The sequence below is a fragment of the Felis catus genome, chromosome X (genome assembly GCF_018350175.1).
Source record: "Felis catus isolate Fca126 chromosome X, F.catus_Fca126_mat1.0, whole genome shotgun sequence".
NCBI classification, from domain to species: domain Eukaryota; kingdom Metazoa; phylum Chordata; class Mammalia; order Carnivora; family Felidae; genus Felis; species Felis catus.
This window is the reverse complement of record NC_058386.1, coordinates 125,027,098-125,047,598: the sequence shown is the minus strand read 5'-3', so window position 1 is coordinate 125,047,598 and position 20,501 is coordinate 125,027,098. Positions and strand designations below refer to the sequence as shown.

General features: G+C 52.0%; 1 protein-coding gene across 19 annotated transcripts in view; it reads right to left on the bottom strand.

Moving 5' to 3' along the window:
• LOC123383351 (zinc finger protein 185-like) overlaps positions 1-19,060 on the bottom strand; it is a 50,931-nt gene extending 31,871 nt beyond the window's left edge. The window contains exons 1-14 of one of the 19 annotated variants that reach the window (XM_045050736.1): positions 18,695-19,060; positions 18,408-18,531; positions 17,917-17,982; positions 15,697-15,735; positions 15,513-15,590; positions 14,921-15,010; positions 14,041-14,127; positions 12,844-12,927; positions 12,538-12,579; positions 11,024-11,107; positions 10,465-10,554; positions 4,838-4,924; positions 1,709-1,810; positions 553-651 (exon numbers count right to left, since the gene is read on the bottom strand). In XM_045050736.1, the coding sequence (XP_044906671.1) occupies positions 553-651; positions 1,709-1,810; positions 4,838-4,924; positions 10,465-10,554; positions 11,024-11,107; positions 12,538-12,579; positions 12,844-12,927; positions 14,041-14,127; positions 14,921-15,010; positions 15,513-15,590; positions 15,697-15,735; positions 17,917-17,982; positions 18,408-18,531; positions 18,695-18,728 (1,106 nt within the window). In that variant the 5' untranslated portion in view covers positions 18,729-19,060. The remainder of the gene's footprint in view (positions 1-552; positions 652-1,708; positions 1,811-4,837; positions 4,925-10,464; positions 10,555-11,023; positions 11,108-12,537; positions 12,580-12,843; positions 12,928-14,040; positions 14,128-14,920; positions 15,011-15,512; positions 15,591-15,696; positions 15,736-17,916; positions 17,983-18,407; positions 18,532-18,694) is intronic. The other 18 variants (XM_045050725.1, XM_045050724.1, XM_045050726.1 and 15 more) reach the window with 18 other exon arrangements.
• Between the last annotated feature and the right edge of the window lie 1,441 nt (positions 19,061-20,501).

Here is a 20,501-nt window from a genome sequence, read left to right as displayed (position 1 = left end):
GGGGCCACTGCTTTTCCTCTCACTGAACCACAGAGCATAGCTGTCCAGAGGAGGTGGGCAGGACAGGAAAAGGAGCTTAAGGATTTGTGGAAGGAAAAGAGGAAAGCAGAGATGAAGGACCTCCTTCTAGCTTGTCCTCGGAGCTCAGCCAAGAAGAGAGAAGGCACTGATTAACCCATCATTTGGTCATTCATTTATCCCTTCACTCATTCCGTACATATTCATTCTACTTCCTGGTGCCTGCCCAGGCAGGGCTGAACCTCCAGCTGCAAGTGGACCCTTGCGCCTGCTCTGGAGGATCTTGAGAACAAGTGGCAGAGGGCAGGAGAAGGAGCAAGATTCAAGCATAGGCAATTCTGATAAATGGAAAGCACAGGGACAAAGGATGTGGTGGGAGCAACTGGAGAAGCAAGCTGTAGACAGGACTATGGGAAATGACCAGTGTTCAGTCCCCCGTAACCCAGGCAGTTTTGGCAGCTTGACCCTGGCCTGTCACCAGGGACATGAGAGAATCAGTAACCTGGGGCCATCTGCCTCCTCCAGGCAGCTTACCCTCCTCTCCCAGAGTCAATGTCTGCTTCAATCAAGCCTTCAGGTGGGAAGCCCATGGCTCTGGATCCCACATTGCCATCACTTGACTGTGCACTTGACCTGTTATGGGAAGAGAAACATTTGCTGACTCTGATTAGGTTTTGATCTAATATAACTAAGATGTCCTGAGAGCCGGCCTCAAGGACTAGAAGGCCAGGCTCCCAGTTGCCACCCTGCGCTGCTCCAACTAGAGCCAACTGGACATCAGCAAGTATTTCTGCTTTTCTTCCAAACCTGATGGAATGGGAGAAAGAGTGGAGCCAAAAAACAGAGCAAAATGGCAACTTGGGAGGAAGCTGGCACAACGTGGGGAAGCCAATGGTCAAAAAAACAAAGGGGAAAGCACTTGGGGCCACTGATAATAATGGAGCCCAAGGCAGAAACAAGCTCCCCCAGACATCCCAGGTCCCCTGCCCTCATTTCATGACTGAGTCCCCATTGGGGGTCCAGAACCCCACACTGATAAAATGGAGGCAGACAGGCAAGGCTGTAGGCTCTTATCCATTACTGGTTACCAACTTCCCATTGAAGAAACACTCAACTCTCAGCCGTTGCTCACCACACCCAGGCTTCCTTGGTCTAGCATGAAGGACAGCTCAATGAGATAGTCATAGGATGGCTGGGCACAACCATCCCTTCTGGACTCATCATCCACCACTGGCTCTGCCTCCCATCCTTGCCAGCACCTGCCATGTCTCCCTTTATCCACAGTTCATCCTGGAAGTCTATGCTAGATGCTCTGTTGAGGTCAATGCATCCTTTGGTCATTGACTTCCCTAAACTTCTGACTTGGCAGGCTTGCTTGCCCTGGCCATCAGCACTGCTTTCAGTGGGGGCAAATGCACAGTGAACTTGGGCCAAGGGCTGGGTGGGGGTGGTCTGGCCTGGAGTTTTGTCCTCCTCTGCAACTGGCTTTCTGAGGGATCTTGGCAGGGGCCTGCCCCTCTCCAAACCTCATACAGTCCTTCATTTATTCTTCCAAAAGATATTCACTGAGGACTTGCACTGCCCCAGGCACTGGGGACACAGTGGGGGAACTGGACAGTCCTGGTCCCAGCTCTATCCATGGACCTTACATCATAGGCCACATGGGCTCTATGTCCCTGCACTGAGTTACCTTAGGTCTAGATTGGGACCCTTGCAGGCCTCCTCACCAGCCAAGTCTTCCTTGGCCTCTCTAGGGCTGGGGTCCTCCTTGTATTTGGAGCCCAGGGAAGATCTATGGAGGAAAGAAACATAAGTTAACCATCCAACCACACTGAGATGAAGGCATTTATCTCATACTCAGATGCCAACTGTCTCCAAGGAACTTAAAAGCTGATATTGCAGGACTAGCCAATTCTCAAAATATCATTACTAATAGCTACTATTGATTTAGGGTCAGACTCCATTCTCATGATTTTGCATGCATTAACCCTCCACATAAACCCCAGGATATGGGCACTATATTTATCCCTGCCTACTTTCTAGATGAGTGAATGGGAGCACAGACAGCCCAAGCAACTTGCCCCAAGGTTCCCAAGGGGAAGAGCTAGGATTTGAACCCAGTCTGATTTCAGAGTTCTGTACTATAATCCTCCATGGTGTTGAGACTTCTCCTAAGCTGCTAATTCAACCTCCCTCTGTTCTCTCTGAGGTCATCGGGGAGCCTCATGGTGTCCAACGCAATGGATACACTCCTTTCATTATTACCATTCAGGACCACTGACCCAGTGGGCCACTCCTGTCTTCTTTCCCAATTCATCTGTCATGACTGTGACACCATCTCCTACCTCTCTTGCCATACCTTCCCAGTCTCCTTCACCATTCCCTCCTCTTCTGCCCCTTAATGTTGGTGTTATCAGCATTCCTTTCCATCTGCATGCTCCACCTCTTTGCCCACCTCCTCCTCGACATCAACTGCTACCCTCAAACCAATGACTTCCACATGTTTGCACATCTCTGTGCTCCTGACCCATACCTCCAATGCCTTTCAGACTGTCCCTCGGTCAGCTCACCCTCGACATGGCTAGAATTGACTGCCATTCCCAGCTGCCTTCGGGGGGATGACCAGGCAGCTGCCACCTCCACACTGGGCTCTGTGCCCAGCCTGCTAGCCCCTCTCTCAATTCCCTTGATATTGTACTTCATGTAAACACTGACATTGAATCCCATTATTTCAGCTTTCATCTGTCTGCATATAACATGTAAATTTCTTGAACCCTGACCTCTCTCCCAAACCTCAACTACAAACCCTCAAATGCCTCCCAGCAATTTGTATTTGGTTGCCCACAAGTAAACTCATTATATATTCATTTAAAAATACTAAGTATTTATATCACCCCTCCTTGTCCCTTGCCCCTGGTCCTCAGTAGTGTGGTGAGTTATGGAGCAAAAGGTGCAGAGTGGGAGTCAGGCAGCCTGAGTGGAGTCCTGGATCTGCCTGCTCTTGGCCATGTAACCTTGAGCAAGTTACTTGACCATTCAGGGTCTCAGTTTCCTCATCTGTAAAATAGACATAGTGACTGCATCTGCATCATGCATGAGGATACCTGCTAGGCTGTTGAGGCAGGGCAGGGCTTGGTGAATTCTAGCTTTCTCTCTTTCTTCTTTCCCCAAATTTATTCTCTGGAAAGTGGGAGAGGAGCACCCCCATGGGATTTCAATGGTTGTAGCTTTGCCACTCCCAGACAAAGTACCAGAAGCCTTGTGGGTTCTGGAGACAGGAGGCACTGCAGGGATCTTCACTGGAGGCAGCCTGGCTTCCTCCTGCATCTCTTGGGATTACTTGGACCCTGTTTCTCAAAGACTTGTCACCTTAGGAAAATCAGTGAAGCAGCTTCCAATGTTACCTTATTAAAGATGTTGTCACACTGGATGATCCTCAATCATTCCAGCAATAAACACTCTCACATTTCTGTTCTGGGCCAGAGGGAATGTAATGAACATTTAGCTGCAGCCCCTGCCCTCCAGGCTCTCAGAGTTCTTAGGGAATATTGATCCAGGAGTGGACAACTGTTCATAGGCACCACATGGAGACCTGGGAGGCTGGAGACAAGGGCCCAAGGAGGGAGGGGTATACGAGGAGTACTGAGTTCAGGCTGCAGAGCCCAATCAGGGTGGGGGGCATTGCAGGGTTTTCCCAGGGGCTGGAATGACTACTTCTGCCTTTTAGAAATCTCACCCAGGTAGAGATGTGGAGGGTCTAGGGATGGGGCAATAGGAGAATAAGAATAGGAAATATCTATAAAATAGAATGGGTAGGACTCAGTGCCAGACTGGGGTGGGAGTGTGAAGAAGAAGGCGCCAAAGAGGAGAGTAAAGGTACCTAGAGATCCATCAGGACTCATCTTGGATGACACTTCCTCCAGGAAGCCTTCCCTAACCAACCCACCCTTATGCTAGTGAGAGGCCCCTTTGGAGCTCCTACTGCTCCAGTGGGCATACACTCTGGCCTCCCTCCCCAGACTCTGGGATTCATGAGGAAGAGTCTCAGTCTGGCTGCTTCACAGCTGCCTTCTAGGCCCTGGCGCAGGGGTCAGGTGTGCATCAGGGGCTCAGTAAATGTTAGTTGAGTGAATAGCTAAATGAGTAGGAGAGAGAGTGCTGCAGGATACCTCCCACTACTTGTCCCTCCAAAGAGAATTGGACCCTCCATGCTCAGATCTCCCCTTGTCCCCGCCCCAGCTCCTAGCAATCCACCCCCCATCCTGTCTGCCTGTTGCATGGCTCTCTGCCTCCTATCTTGAGGCAGGGGCTGGGCCCTCTGTGCTCCTTGTAGTCCTCCTGTCCCTCACCCTCCCCAGAACCAGGTGTGGTGGCATCATGAGCTGTCAAGGCTGACCTGGTGACCCTACCCTGTTCCCAATAGTCCTGTCACACAAGCAGAGCAACTGCCCCAGCGGCTTCAGGGGGCTTTGCAGAGCCCATGTCTCAACCCAGCACAGCTGTCCTGTCTTGTTCTCAGTGCTTGGCAGGGCTGAGCCCTCACAGCTTGCTGGTGTCTGCATCTGCCTCCCCTACCAGGCAGATGGTCAGCATCTCTGGCCAGGGGACAGTCACCTCTGGCTTGCCAGGGCCAGGTTTGCCTCACATGAACCAAGTACTTGTCCCTAAAGAGGTGTGGGGTGAAAGCATGAATGGAGGCAGAGAACCTAGGTTGACCATGTCTCTTACCAACCAGCCCCTGGGCCTAATCATTTGCATCCCTTCCTTGCTTATCCCATCTCTAAATTGGTGTGGAAGGAGCCCAGCAGGGCCCCCATACCTCATTCCTTCCAGGTATGGGGTCATCAGGCGGAGTCCTGCCCCAGGTGTCGTGATCTGCAGGTGGACAACTTCCTCACCTCTTGTACTGCAGCCAAGAAAGATAGCCAGGGAGTTGCTGGTAAGGAAAGCCTCCCCCTTTTCCCATCTGTGCCAGGGGTCCAAGGGCATTCTCCTTCAGAGGCCTCCTGGGTAATGCAGTGGGACACCCAGAACCATTGTCTTTTTTTTCTATTGTCTCCTCTTTGGCCTTTAGCTTTCTTGGTGCTACAGCTGAGCTTGACCCACTGACCTCCAGGTTGCAGAGGAAGGAGAGTGAAACACCCCTTTACCAGTCTCCCACTCTTGAGCTCAGCCCCCTTTAAGCATAGCAAGTGGATTCTGGACGGAAATGGGACTGCCCAGCTCCAATGCCCTGTCTGTAGCTACTGTCATGATTCTGTCACCCACTTGCAGAGATGAGCCTTGGCTATGGTTCCACTGGAATGCCCAAAGTGGTTATTTGTGAAGCCAGTGAGAATTCTGGGTATATAGGCTGATGGGGACTGATGACAAACAAGAAATCAGGAAACCTACAGGCCAAAGTTGGAGAGCCAGTGGGAGTAGGATATCAGAGACTTGGGGGATGAAGGAAAGTGACCAGTTGCCTATGAACTGGAGTCCACAGAAAATCAGACATTCTCAGCACTCAGAGGATGCTGAGGATTCCCTTTGAGGATTCCCTTTGAGGATTCCCGTGCTCAGAGCCTGGCCCACAGCTGACCACATACATCCTGCCAAGTCTGATTCCACTGCAGGACCTGACCTCCAGCAGGCTTGGGCCATGGTGATGGCCAGAGCCAGAGGAAATCTAGAGCTCTCTGGCTTTGTGGGAGTACTCTTCACTCAAGACCATACCTTTCTAGGTCCACAAAGTAAGGCCTAAGCCATCCTTTAAGACCCAAACCACTTACAGCCACTCCCTCCTTTCTTCAGCTGCCTGTGGACACTGGGTTGGGTCCTGGGTTATAGATGGGGGTGAGTCCCAGGCCAGGTGAAGCCCCCAGCCTAGTGTGTATGGGGGGGGGGGCAAAACAGGGACAGAGTAGCATGGGTCCTGACTCTACTAAAGTGTAAGACTGTGCACAAATTCAGCCCCAAGTGCACCTGAGAAACTTCATGGAGATGTGGCCTCGCTGGGGGCCAGTTGGAGGCAGGTGGGAGAGGAAGAGATGGAGGCTGGCAGGGGCCTTAAATGATGAAACCAGATCTGGTGTGGCAAAGGGATGCCATGGAATGGGCTTAAAGTGGGGGGTGAAGAGCTTCACATGATCAGCCTGGCACTTTAGAAAGGCCCCTTTGGGTCCATGACAGGGAAGGAGGGGCCAGGGTGAAGGCAGAGAAACAGGTAGTCTTCACCTTGGGTGAGCCGGTGTGACTTGGCTGCTCTCCTTGGAAAGTCACCTTGGAGTTGATCCTGACGTCCGGCTCCAAGCTAAACTAGGAGGCCATAGAGGATCGGGTCAGTGGGCTGCCTGTGTATGTGCTTCCTGGGATTTGGCTGAGAGGTCGCACATTAGAGATGACAGGGGGAAATGGGAGGGCTTCCAGGGACAGGGGGCCTGGTGCACAGGGGCAGCTCTGATCTGTGCATGTCTCCTCCCATGATAGCAATGATGACAGCATAAAGCACCTGGCCAGGACACACCCCACTTGGGAACATCACAGGCAAGTAAAACATACTTCCTCACTGGTGTTTCTGGTTATGTGGCAGAGGAAATAGGAACAAAGTGTCACCCCAACCTGCCCAAGCTGGCACCTCTCCCTCAATGCCTTCTTCCTTTTTTGTCACCCCGTTTAGCAATCCCTTCTTGAAGACCCAGCTCAAGTGGCACCTCTTCCAGAGGGGCTGTTATGAGTTGCACTGTGTCCCCTTAAAAGATATACTGGAGTCCTAACCCCTGGTATCTATGAATGTGCCCTTATTTGGAAATAGGGCCATTGCAGATACAATAAACTTAAGATAAACTCATACTGGAGGAGAGTGTCCTAATCCAGTGTGACTGGTGTCCTTATACAAAGGGGGCATTTGTACACAGACACACAGAAGGAGTATGGCCATGTGAAGACAGGGGCAGAGACTGGAGTGATACATCTACAAACTGAGAGCTGCCAAGGATTGCCAGCAATACCAGAAGCTAAGAGAAAGACCTGGAACAAATCCTCCCCCAGACCATTTGAAAGGAACATATAGCCCTGCTGACACCTTGATTTAGGACTTCTGGCCTCCAGGTGTGAGAAGACACATTTCTGATGTTTTATCCACCGAGTTTGTGTTAACTTGTGACAGCAGCTCCAGCAAACTCATACAGGGGCCTTCCGGTGTCTCTTCTCCTGCAGCAGCCCACCAGCCCCTCTCAACAGACCTTCAAACACAGATGGCTCTAGTCCAATCTTAAATTGTCAGCTAGGCTGAGAGCCGATGGAGACCAGGAGCACTCTTCCAGTGTGGACCCAGCTGCCTGTGGGAGTACCTCCTTCTCCGCACCCACAACCACATTTCCCTCAGAGGCCAGCAAGATGGCGATATTGGTCTCTTCATTTGCCCTGCAAATCAGCAAGCCTATAACTGGGAGCACCCAGGCACTGTGCCAAGGATTTCATATGTATTACCCCTTTTAGTATTTGAGAAGGCCTCAGGAGGTAGGTATCACTACTCACTATTGTATACATGAGGAAACTGAGGCATAGAGAGGTAAAGTGGCTTGCACAAGGCCAGTATAAGGTAATGCCAGGGTTTGCCTTGTGCCAAAACCTGTGCTTTTACTCAGTGCTCTCCAGCTTACTCTGTCAGACAGCATGCTGGGGCACAGCCTGCAGGCCTCACCATGGTCGAATGAGGCAGAAAGCCAAGGAAGCTTGACCAGTGCTGTGACAGGGACAGCAACCAGGCCTGGGGGCCTTTGTGCATACCAGTTTCTCTGGAAGAGGGTATCTGAATAAGTTCAGTCCAGAAGGTATATAGGAATTGTCCCACAACGAGAGGGTTAAAAACAAGATTAACCTAAGAAAACATGTTTTGGGGTGCATGGAGGGAAGGCCCCCTCCACTGTTGAGCAGGGGGTGGGAGTGATGGTAGAGACAAGTAATTCAGATATAAGCACTTGGAGCTGAGGGACCTTTGAGATGCCAGGCAGGTCCGGCATCTGATGGAAGGGAAATGACAGCTGGACAGCCCGGAGGACACAGCCTGTAGGTGTTCTTGTGGTGCAGTCCTATTCCAAACTTTCAGCCCTCCCTGAAGTCCCTGAAGGGTTTGGCACCTAAGACAAGGGTTTTACTCCTGGTTGGCCTGCTGGGTGAGATGAGGAAGTTACATCAGACTTGAGCCAAGGAGGCTATTGCAAGGACAGACTTGGGGAAGAGGCAGCCTCTTCAGAGCCATACCTGGAAACAAAGCTGTGATATTTTCCTGCCCCACTCTGCCATAAACCAGCTTTTTCTGAGTCAGTACAGCACCCAGAGTTTGGTTGAGTCACTGCTCCCCATAGAGCTGCACTTCTTCAAGGGCACAATCCAGCCTGGAGTTCTCAGATAACCAGGCAGAGAGAGGCTGGGTATGGGGAACTGATGGTGGTTGCCTGACCTGACCAGTGCAAGACCTGTCTGGTACAGTGGAGTCAGAAAAGAAGACCACCCAGGACCAGGCAGTGGCTCACCTGGAAGCTGCCTGGCAGGGTTCCAGATATTTTGTGACTGCACAATCTGAGGGAAGAAGCACTATGAGAAGTATCAAAGTAAGCCTCCCTGACCAGCCCCTGTTGCACACTTCTGATGAGAACTCTTTCCTTCCTATTGGAGGCTTCCCCATTGTGAAACATCTCTGGTATCTAGAACTTTCTGTAATCTGGTCCCAATTCTGTTTCCTGGGGCCTCACAGGCAAGATTGATCTCGGACTTTTGGCCTTCACAACTGTGAGGCAGTATATTTCTGTTGTTTGAATCACCAGTTTGGGGTACTTTCTTACTGCTGCCCTAAAAAACCACTATAGCCACCCTGCTATGACAGCAGATGAAGGGTATTAAACATCCAAAAGATATGTTAAAATGCCTCTCAAATACATAATACAGCACAACCTAATTCTCCTAAGTTCTCTTTTAAAAAGCATCTGAAACCATTCACTGCTCTTCTTTTTCTGCACAAAAGACAAGGAGAAATCAGAGATGTGCACTGTTTGGGGCTGAATTATGTCCCCTCCAAATTCATATGTTGCAGTCCTAACCCTGGTACCTCATAGTACATTTATTTGGAAATAGGGTCACTACAGATGGAATTAGTTAAGATGAGGTTATACTGAGGTAGGGTGGGCCCCTAATCTAACATGACTGATGTCCTTATAAGAAGAGGAGATTAGAACACAGACACACACACATGGAAGAGCATGTGAGGACACACTGGGAAAGAGGTGGCCATCTACAAATCGAGGAGAGGCCTCCCTCCCAGCCCTCAGAAAGAACCAACCCTGCTGACACTTAAATCTCAGACTTCCAGCCTCTAGAACTGTGAGACAATACATTTCAGTTGTTTGAGTCACCCCATCTGTGGTTACAGTTGCCCTAGCAAACTAAGACAGCCCCTATGTCCCATCAATCCCCAAGTCCCATCAGTGCTGCCTTGTGAAGAGCTCTGAAATATTTCCACTTGTTTAAAAGTTCTCACCGACAGGGGCACCTGGATGGCTCAGTCGGTTAAGTGTCCGACTCTTGATTTCGGCTTAGGTCATGATCTCAGGGTTTTGTGAGTTCCAGCCCTGCTTCGGGCTCTGTGCTGATGGCTCAGAGCCTGCTTGGGATTCTCTCTCTCCCTCTCTTTCTCTGCCCCTCCCCCGCTCACAATGTCTCTGTCTCTCTCAAAATAAATCAACTTGAAAAAAATAAATAAAAATTCTAATGGACAAAAGTTTAGACAAACAGGGAGAATCACGACATGGAGGCAGTGAAGAAGAGGGGCAGTGGTGCTGCTGGAGCCATGGCCTCAGGATGGCCTCACACTCCTGGCTCCCTCTAGGAAAGAAGGTCTGCAGTCTTGCTCTCCACCAGTCTATGCTATGGCAGGTGGCCCTATCTCCCTCCTGGCACAGAGGAAGGAGCCCTGAGGGACCATGGTCACATACAAATTTTTGTGGGACTTGAACTGGGGAGGAAAGTAGGGGCTCGCAGTGGCATTACAAGAGCTGGAAAATCCCCTGGGGTCCCTAAAAGTGACCTGTAGACAAAGGTGCTCTGCCCCTCTGGTTTCAGAGTCTTCCAAGGGTGCCATGGAGGCATACCACTTAGCAGACTTGGATTTGGACAAAGCTCCCAGTCCTGGCAGGAGCTTTAAACAGCAGCAACAACAGGGAAGTGGTGCTCTGAACAGGACTTACCTTGATTCACTGAAAAGTACAAGGAGGTATTGATTGCTCTTCATTTGCAGACAAGAGAGCACCATTATTTGCCCAGACACTCAGGGCTCAGAAATCAGACCAAATCCGGACCCCGTCTGTAGTGAGATTACCAGCACTCAGTCTGCCCCCCTGCCCTCTCACCCCAGTCCCAGGCTGTCCCATCTGACCAGCTTACAGGCCAAAGCCAGCTCATGGCACCCACCTGGGCTCCCAGCTCCTGGCAGGGCTGGGCAGAGTCAGCATGTGCTCAATCCAAATCCCCTGAGACACTTTGGCTCTGTCTCCATCCACACTGGCAAAGAAGGCAGCTGTGAGTGGGGCTGGGGGCTGTAGAGCCTCCTTCCTCAGCAGAGGACAGAGGACATAGCTGGCAGGCTGAACTTGGACAATTTACAATAGAGCTATTAACAAGCCCAAGAATGGCAGGGCTAGCACTCTGATGGTAGGCCCTCTCAAACCCTATGGCTAGTACTTTTTCCTAGGATGCTGTGGCCACAAGTGGGATAAGATGACACAGATAACATTAAAAAGACAAGAGTGATGTACTCTCTCCCTGGAGGTCAGGCTGTTTTGCTCCTTTTAGCCCTAGGACATCCAGCCAAAAAGCTCTTATTGATTTCTGTGCCCTGTCTTGACACTGAGCACATGGGGACACTGACCCTGAGGCTTTGCAAGGAGATGACCTAGCAGAGGTTCCACAGTAACAGTGGCAGGCAAGCCTGGAAGCCACCAGCCCCAGACAGAGATGAGTAATTGATTACCTGCTTGAGCCAGGAGAGGATCTTCCTAGAGCAGGTGGGTCCTGGCTCTTCTCAGAAGGCCTGTCCTCATCCACCACCTCAACCCTTCAGGCAAGACGAGAAACAGATGCACCACTTGTCCCCAGGGCACCTGTGGCCTGCTCAGCCGCCCTATAGCTTGCTGTTCCTAAAGGACATGATTTCCTTCTGTGCTGTCTATGGCCATGAGGTGGCCCAGCCTGGAGGCTCAGCAACTCCAGTTTGGGATAAAGGACAGCATATCAGGTTGAAGAGTATCCCTTCAAAATCCATGTCTGCCTGGAACTTGTGAGTGTGACCTTATTTGGAAATAAGGTCTTCACAGATATAGTCAACATAATATCGGGTCACACTGGAACAGGGTGAGCTCTAAATCCAATGACCAGTGTCCTTATAAGAAGAGGGAAATTTGGACACAGACATACAGACAAAAGGTCATAGGACAATAGAGGCAGAGACTGGAGTGATGTGTCTACAAGCCAAGGATTGTCAAGGGTTGCCTGCTGCCACCAGAAGCTGGGAGAGAAGCCAGAGACAGTTTCTCTTTCACAGCCTCCAAAAGGAACCAATCCCGCTGACACCTGGATCTTGGACTTAAAGCCTCCAGAACAGGAGACAGTACATTTCTCGGGTCTTTGCCACCCAGTTTGTGGTACTTTCTTATACCAGCCCTGGCAACCTAATACAGCCAGTAAAAGCACATCATTATCTGCCACTTCCTTTATGCTGCCATCACCTTTTCCTGACTGTATTCCAGTCTTCAGCTCACTATTCAACCTTGTCATGGATGCTTTCCTTGTTTACCTCATGGAATGTCCCTAAAATTCAACTTTCTGGAAGTCTCTTCCCTATACTCCCCAAATATTCTTTCCCAGAAGATATTCTGTCTCAACTGAAGGGGACACTCCTCTCTCACTCAACTGGAGTGTCCTAATGTCCTGATAATTTTGTATTGAATTCTGTTCACCCTTTAGGGCCCATCTCCAATGTTATGGTCACTTCCAAGGGCCTGGCCAGGCAGAGGCTCCCAATGATAAGCCTCTGGACCCCAGCCCAGTAATCCCTCCTGCTGAGGCATTGTCCAGCCTGTCCCTGGTAGAGTGGGAGGGAGGGCAGGGGAACAACTCCTTTTTAGCCTGGTAGCTACTTTTGCTTCAAACCCCAGAAGCCCTTGGAAACACTAAGGCTCTACTGGGGATCAGGGGCCTAGCCCTGTTAGCAAATGGAAGTTTCCAGCCACAAGCTACGTTCTGTCAGCCAGATCTTGCCTACACAGAACTGCCTGCTGAGGCCACAAGTGCCACCATACCCACCTACTTGCTCATCTGGCCTCCAGACAAAAGCCACTAGGCCCTCACAACTTCCCTTGCTCAGGGACAGAGGCCCCTTCCCACTCTGCACCTGCTTTCCATGGTGATCATACTCCACCTCTGCTGGCAGGAGGCCTTCTCTGCAGCCAGCAAGAGGCTTGCAAAGATTCCCTTGCTGACATTTACCTCTTTGCAATGAACGGAGCCTGCATCTCCTGGGCAGGGCTGCTGCAAAGGAAGCAGAAAGGCAATGTGTTGGACAGAACTCATGGACAAGTGACATCATGACCACTTTGCTTTATAGGGTCCTGGGCCTCTCTCTCACTCCCAGTACCTCATTAGCCCTGATGGCTGGAGCCAGACCTCTCAGTTTTCCAGAAAGAGCATCTGAGAATCCTGGAAGGTCTAGCCAGGAGGAAAGGAGGGGAGCCAGTTGATAGCTGAGCTGGCCCAGAAGCCAGGCCCTGCTGTGTCTCCTGTCATGTAACTCACCTGGTACTCTTCTTGGCTGCTGACAGAACGTAGGAGTGCTCCCGGGAGGCTGTCTTCCTCACCACACTGCTTGCAGCTTCTGACCTGCGGTGGCACAGAGAGAAAGTATCTAATGGCATAAGGCAGGACTCACTCTGCCAGCATAGCCCAGCAGCTACCCAGGATGGCTCAGGGCCACCCCAGGGAGGCAAGTGCACAAAGCCAAATTAGCGCCTGCTCCCAGAACTATTCAAAGGAAACAGAGACCATGCAGCCCACATTTATCAAGCATAGGTTGTGGGCCTGGCCCTGTGCTGCATGCTGCAAATCCATACTGGCTCATTGAGTCCTTACAACTTAGGAAAGTAGGTGCTAGTATCACCCACAATTTACAGATGAAGAAACTGAGGCATGGGAAACTTTAGTGACTTGTGTGAGACCACACACTTAGCTGATGGCAAAGTGGGCAGTCAATGCTCAGCAGCCTGGCTCCTGAACTTCTGGCTCTTCCCTTGTACCTCCCAGGCCCAGGGACCACTGTCACTGCAGACTCTGGCTGTAGGATTGTCCATCTGCTAGACCTTCAGCACAGGAGCTTTGCTGTGTTTCTTAAGGCGCAGAGGGCCCAACAGACACTGGCAGTGGGGGCAGGCTCAGCCTGGGGTAGGGGGGGGGCAGTTATTTCCTCAGAGCCTAGCTGCTGCCCAAGTACCTGAGCCTCATTTTGAGGTGAGGGGCACTGGCACTTCCAGAGTGTAGCTCTGCCACCCAGCCATGCGGGCCCTGCCCAGCATAAAGCATACACAGCATCCACACAGCACACACGGCATACACACAGAGGGCTCCTCCTAGGAGGATGGCCGATTTTGGTTCAATTTGCTCAGGACCCTTTTTTAGCAAATTGATATAAAGTCCTGAAGCACCTCCCTCTGTACACTCTGTCCACCCAGGGGAGGCTTCCCCCAGCCCTCATTACCTAGGTTCTGCTCCATGAAAGTTTCATAAAGCGTCCCCTGAGCTGGCCCAACACTGAGTGGGTGGTTCAGGGTTCAATGAATGACACCTGTTGCTGGAAGCCACTCCTCCAGCAAACAAGCCAGCACTGATATTGTACATGTTGTGCATTTTGTCACTGCAACTGGCACCATTCCTATATTACTGGTCCACAGAAACTTGGGCCCCTGCCCTGACTGTGGGATGCTCAGCGGGCACCATTACCTCCGTTTCTGCTCATCAGATGAGAAGAGAACCTCCTCCTCTTCAGCATCTCCTGATGCTGAGCTGCGTCTGACATTGTAGGGTGCCCTGGGGGAGGGGAGAGGGTGTGAGGATGCTGTTGGTTGTGGCCCCTCCTCCCCCATCTCTGCCCCTGTTCCCTGTCACAGGCTGCCACCCTCAGCAGTTTGGCTTCCTGACTTACAACAATAATAGCACATGTTGGCATTGCTGCCTCTGAGTCTTTGCTCATGTCACTTCTTCCTCCTCAAGAGCCAGCCCTCTCCTCTCTCCTTATTCCAACCCTAACTGTCCTCCAAGACCCAGTTCAAGCCTCTCCCCTTCTCCAGAAAGATTTCCTACCTGGTCCATGTCACTGGATGGTTGTGACAAGGGATATAAAGCAATATAAAGATGTGGGGCCCTTGGGAACTGCAGATTCAACCCACACTTCTGTCCAGAAACCCCCTCCTTGGCCACATAGTGGGGGGCGTATTTGATAGGGGCCAGAAGGGGAGCCCCAAAGATTTATATCCAAGAAGCAGTTCAGATTTCAGCACAAAATGCCAATTACTTGGCTGCCAGGGCTATCATCATGCTCAGGATCATCAGGCCCCAGCGCGGCCCGGCCTACACCCCAGAGGGGTGCAGAGGCATGTCCAGGAAACAGAGTCAGCCAACATCAGCCCCAGAGATATGACCCATGACCCTTCCTTCAGACTCACCGGCCCCTTCTATAAGCTTCTTAGAGCCCCTGCTTCGCCACAGATCAGAAGAGCAATGTGCTCCAGGTCATAGTGGCAACTGGTAGGAATGTCAGGCCTGCTGTTTGGGCTTGTCCTTGAAGGAGGGAACTGAACTGGGTCTGCCATTGCATACTTACAGCTTCTTGTAATCCTCAGTGGTCATCTTATAGCTGGAGGAGGAGGGCCGAGGAAGCCCACTGGGAGCTGCTCTCAGCAGACCAGCAGCACTGGAGAGGAAAGGAGTTTCCATGTGCCCACTCCCAAGCCCCCTCTTGCTTCTAAATTTGTCTACATGCCCCAGCAGGAATGTGGCTGGTGGCCTTTCTTCTTTTCTTTCAGCCCTGCCACACACCCATCCCATCTGTGCCACCCTGAGCAGGGCAGCCCTCCTGCCATAGGTTGACCCAGGCCCCTTGACCCTGCCTTTATGATGGAGCCCAGGTTCAACCTGACACCAAGGCGCTTTGATGACATGCCACTTCAGCCTTCTGGGAAGAAGGTAAAGTAAAGCACACAGCTGCTGGGAAACAGGACTGCCCAATCTGGGTCATACATCCACCTGGGGCTTTGTGTCCCAGCACTACTCTCCAGGGCCCTGCCCTACACAGGAGAGCTACCATCCACCACCCCTCCCCACCCGTGACAGATAGAGTAATCTCTCTGCCATAAGCCTGACCTAGGCCCTCATGCCTGGTGCTTGGCCTAGGCCCTCACCCCAAGGACACACACCTTTTTGGATCTCCATTGGCCTTGGGGAACTGCCGCTGTGGCTGACACGAGCTGTCTATGGGCTTGGTGAACACTCCCCTATAAGAAAGCCCAGAAGAAGTAGCCCTGTGAGCTCCCCTGTGAGAATCCAGGGAGCAGTGGTGTGCAGGCATGTGGAGGCAGGCAGGGTCCTATGGTTACCTACCGGATGATATAGCCAGTGGGAGCCCTTGTGCTAGGAGGCCTGCCGAGGGAAAAGAAGGTATGAGGTGAAGCAAAGACGCCCTATTTCCCCTGCACCCAATGCCAGCAAAGTGGATTGGCTGGTGGGTGCCCCAGTGTGGTCAGAATGAGGGGAACAAGAGTGGCTGGCCATTTCTCAAGAGAGCCAGCTACCCCTTCACCCAAAGCCAGGCTTCCTATTCTGCTCCCTCATGCTCCCCAGGAAAAGTACTGGGACCAGCCCAGGATGGCCCTGGATCACAGTAAGTGCCCAGGAAGATGTGTTCCATGGCTAAACATTTGCCACAGAGGGGTCTCCTCCAAACTCAAGTTTTTCTCTCACCTTCCAGGACCCAGCACTCCCCTGAACAAGAAGTCTTCTGGGATTGATGACAGCGCTCCCACTCTCTACTCTCACAACTGGAGGCTGCATGGTCAGAGGCCTGGGGTTGAGGCATGGCAGGGAGAGCCCAGGGTCCCGGACCTAACCACACAGCCTCCTTTGGGAAGGCTCATGAGGGACCAAGGGGTAGAACCAAAGGCAGCTTCCCCACCCTTCCTGTTCCTTTGGGGCCTCTCTCCTCCAGCTCCTGAGATGCCCACATCACAGACTTGATGAAAGTTTGGGACTGGAGGGCATGGCTGGAAAACAGACTGCACATGCTGGGTGTCTCCTGCTTGGGAGCAACTGAGCGGGTTCAGAGGGCCAGTAGTGGTAGGCAGCAAAGAGCTGTGAGTTTGGGGTGCAGGGGCAGGAGACAAGGATTCAGCAGATGGCCTTTCTTTCTAGGAAGACAGTAGCTTAAGGGCTGGAGAACAGGGGAAGTGGGTCTAAGGGAACCCCACACAAGCAGGTGAGAAGGGCAGCACAGAGCCACAGTGTTCTCCATCATGGCAGACCCTGTCCTTAATAGAGACAGCAGCCTGCAGGTGACAAATTTGCAAGCACACTTGGGGTGGGGCCTGAGAAAGAAAGGCCATTTCCCCCCATCTAGCCACACAAACATTTTTGGCTTGGGGAGGCTAGGCCATGATCACTGGCTGTCCCTTGGATCCACTTCTTTCCCCAAGAGAAAAGGAGAGCCTAAGTTTATGTAGACTTCCAGGTATCCCTGCTCTAGGCCCTGAGTCACAGTGCCCTGGGATGTGCTTTCTAAACATAGCCCCAAACAGAAGCCCAGGGTGAGAACCATACCACCCAAAGTAAACTAGCCCCCTAGTAAGTAGACTGTCTTTAAACCGTCCTCAGGCCTTCACCAACTTTGCCAGCTGCAATAATCACAATCCATAATTCTCTCTTTTATGTTCACCTCTCTATTTGGTTCATGCCTGTGTTCCCTGCTAAGATGTTAGTTCCCCAAGGAGAGAGCACAGGACCTGGCTGGTACTGGATGCCGAGTCAGGGAGGGGTGGTGATGGGCAAGTCCATAGTTGTTAGAGGCAGCCCCAGAGACTTAGCAGTGAACTTGGATCCCTCCCTTCAAGCTGCTGCCACTGCCTCTATCACCACCTGAGAAAGATCCTGGCACTGCCTTCACTGCCAACTGCCAGTGAACTGTAGCAAGACTAAAGCCTGAGGTTTGCATTCCCACCACTCACTGACTTGGCAGTGCTTTGGAGCACCCCTAGACACCGATAGGCAAAAGTCTTCAAAATGCAGACGGGATGGGCTGTTTCCTTTGGCCACATGTCAGAATATGTCATCATGAATTTGGGAGACCATTGGAACAAATGTGTCCATCTCCCTGACACCCTGATTCCTTCTTAAAATTCACCTGTACACCCCAGAGAGCTATGCAAAGGCTGTAAATCAAACTGTGAGCAGTTCTTTGGTTCCGCAGTGCACTCAGCAATCAGGGCTACCTACAAGAGAGTCATGTGTGACTCTCAACACTGTGTAAATCACCTCAGATATGTTGTTTCACCCTTTACAGAGACTTCCCAATGTCCACTAGGCAGCTGGAACCATGGAGGCCCATTAGGTAGCCAGCCTCAAGGTCACACAGCAAGGCCAGGGATCTGAACCCAGTGACACCTGCGCTCCCTTTCCCAAGAGGAAGCAGAGTAGAAAAGCCTGTCTCTCCTGTGGATTTGAAATGATTCACTGCAGACCCTAACATCTATTTTGAGTTTGGGCTCCTCCTTATCCCCTGAAGACTGCGGCATGAGGCCCACCCACTGGCCATCAGGCATCACCTCTTACCTGGTCTTCGGGACTTCCCCAGCTGCTGAAAAGGATGTGGCTCGACTCCGACCAGGAGGCAGCTCTCTGGAGAAAAAGGGATCCTGAAAGAGTGGCTCTCTGCCATCAGCCACCTTGCAGCCTCCATCCTAGAGGCTGTCTGCTGAGCCCCAAAGCAGGTGAGGTGGGGTGAAGTGCATGCACCACAAGAACTTGGCTCACCATTCCCGTCTCACCTTCTCCTTCCCTGGCCTTTCTCCACATTCCACAGGCAAGTATGTACATGCCCACTCGGCGTCAAGGGCTTTCCCACCTTGTAACTTTGGTTGAGTCTTGCCCTCAACTGGATTGCTTTCCCGTGCTCTGCCCTCCCCAGCTTGCCTGTGGCCACATGTCCCCACTGAAGTCTGAATGGTGGAAGTCCCTCAGCATCCCCAGGCATCGACGGGCCTTTGTGGATTACAGCCCTACCCCACCTCATTGTTGCTGGCCTCCTAGCCTCCTGGACTTACAGGGTGTGGCCCTCTGATTCATCCTGCTTGATGATCCAGCTCTTGTCCCCCTTCAGCGTGGTCCGAACCTTCATCTGCTTGAGGACATTATTGCGTTCCTCCTCACCTGGTAGTAGTGGTTTCCCTGGAGGGGCAAGGCCAGGCAGCCTCAGAAGGGGAACCCAGCCCCAGGACACTGATGCCTCCCTGCCAGTCCTCCCAATATGCTGCTCTCTGCTGCCGTGCTTGTGGCCCTTGCAGGGCAGGCCACACACCAAGCCTGGGAGAAGAGGGAGTGCAGTCCTCACCTTTGGTGCTGCCTCCAAGAGCTGAGATACTCATGGTGCTTGCTCTGTAGATCCCTTTTCAGTTGATTCAACAGGGCTCCTGAGGACAAAGGCAAGCACATGGCTTGTCACTTCATGCATTTATAATGGCTTGCAGGTCATCATGTGGTCCCTGACTGCCCTTTGGGTATAAGGAGGCAAGAGTTGTTGGAGTTTGGGTGGTGGGAAGAGGCCAGGGAGTGAGCACACACTGGACCTGTCATTGTCTGATAGTAAAACCACCTGTCTGCCCAGAGCTGCTCACATGGGGAATGGGTTGCTATGGAGCTGTCTATTCAACAGATAGCTTATAAGGGCAAACCACAACCCCCCTAGAGAGTTCTGATGGCCAGATTCCAGGCCCAGATGAGTGTAGGGGAGAGAGGGGAAACAGTGGAACCTCCACAGGGTAGGCTTCCTGAGGGCTGGCACTAGTGGGCTCAGAAAGAAGGACTAAAGGAAGGGTGAGGGCTGGGAGACCAGTTCCTTTGGGGTTGGATTATCTTTCTCACTCTTTAGTAGCTGTCTGACAGACCTTTGGCAGGTCAGCTAATGTGTCCAGTCTGCTTCACTGTCCTCATTTGTAACATGGGATTTTAAAAACTCTACCCTTCAGGACTGCCATGAAGGCAGAATGCACCAATGTTCTTGAAAATGCCTGGCGCACAGCAAAGATCGCAGGGCAGTTGGACAGGAGCCAAGGAGCAATTGAGTTTCAACCTGTCTTCACTGAGACAAGGGACTGTCAGCTGTCCTCAATCAAAACCACCAAGCCTGAGAGTGTGCAGCCCTGTGTTGCTCACGGGTTTGCTTCATCTCCAGTGGGGAAAGCCCAGGGCCCCCCTGCCAACTTCTAGTAGTGCTCAGGGACCAGGTGAGGGTTGGGATCTGGTAAGGAATTGCTGTTGTGCTCTGCTTTCTCTTCCTCTCTCTATTCTTGCCCTGCTCTCCTTCCTTGTCTTTTCTCTGCCCTTTAGCCATGTGTTTCCCTCCTGTAGCCAGTGAAAGGTGGACCACAGTGACCTCCAAGAGCCTCACAGCACTGTGAAGATGTTTGTCTCAGAAGAGGCTGGGGTGAGGAAGCCAACTGTCCAGGCTGGGAACGGCCCAATGCTAAATGCAGATGGAAGGCCCATATCGTGGGTCTAATCCCAGCTCTGGCCTGCCACAACTAGCCCTGTGGGCCTCAATAGAAGGACTAGAGGTTCCGGCAAGTGGACATGATGGGAATGAGGGGCCCTGGCCCTGCTGGCATAGTCCTGAGGCAGAGCAGCCTCTCCCTTAGGAGCCTGTTACCCGCTGCCCACACCCCCCCCCCCGGCCGCTGCCAGCTGGCAAGGCCTGGACATGTTTCTTTAGAGGTCAAGGGCACACTAAAATGGCTAACGCAGGGGCCAAGATCAAACCAAATTTGCCATGTTAGCAAGAGCTGGCTTTCCCATAAATTGCACTGAATGAGCAGCCCAGGAGGCCCAAGCCTGATGCGTGCCAGGAATGGCACTTCATCACAGCAAATGGCAGCCCTGCTTTCAGCCCCTCCACCAAGGCTGCCACATCAGAGTTATATTGAGCAGAACTCATTCCATAAGCAATCTTTAGACCACATACATAAACTGTCCATCCCAGCAGCCCATGGAGTAGCCCCACTGGGCAGGACACACAGACACACTTGCTACCTAGGATCTTGGCCCCTCAGTCTCCTGGTGCTGCTGACTGGACTGTGAGACCTTGGGCCAGTACATCAATCTGGGCCTCAGCTCAGGGCCTCCTACTGCTGAGTGTTTAAGTT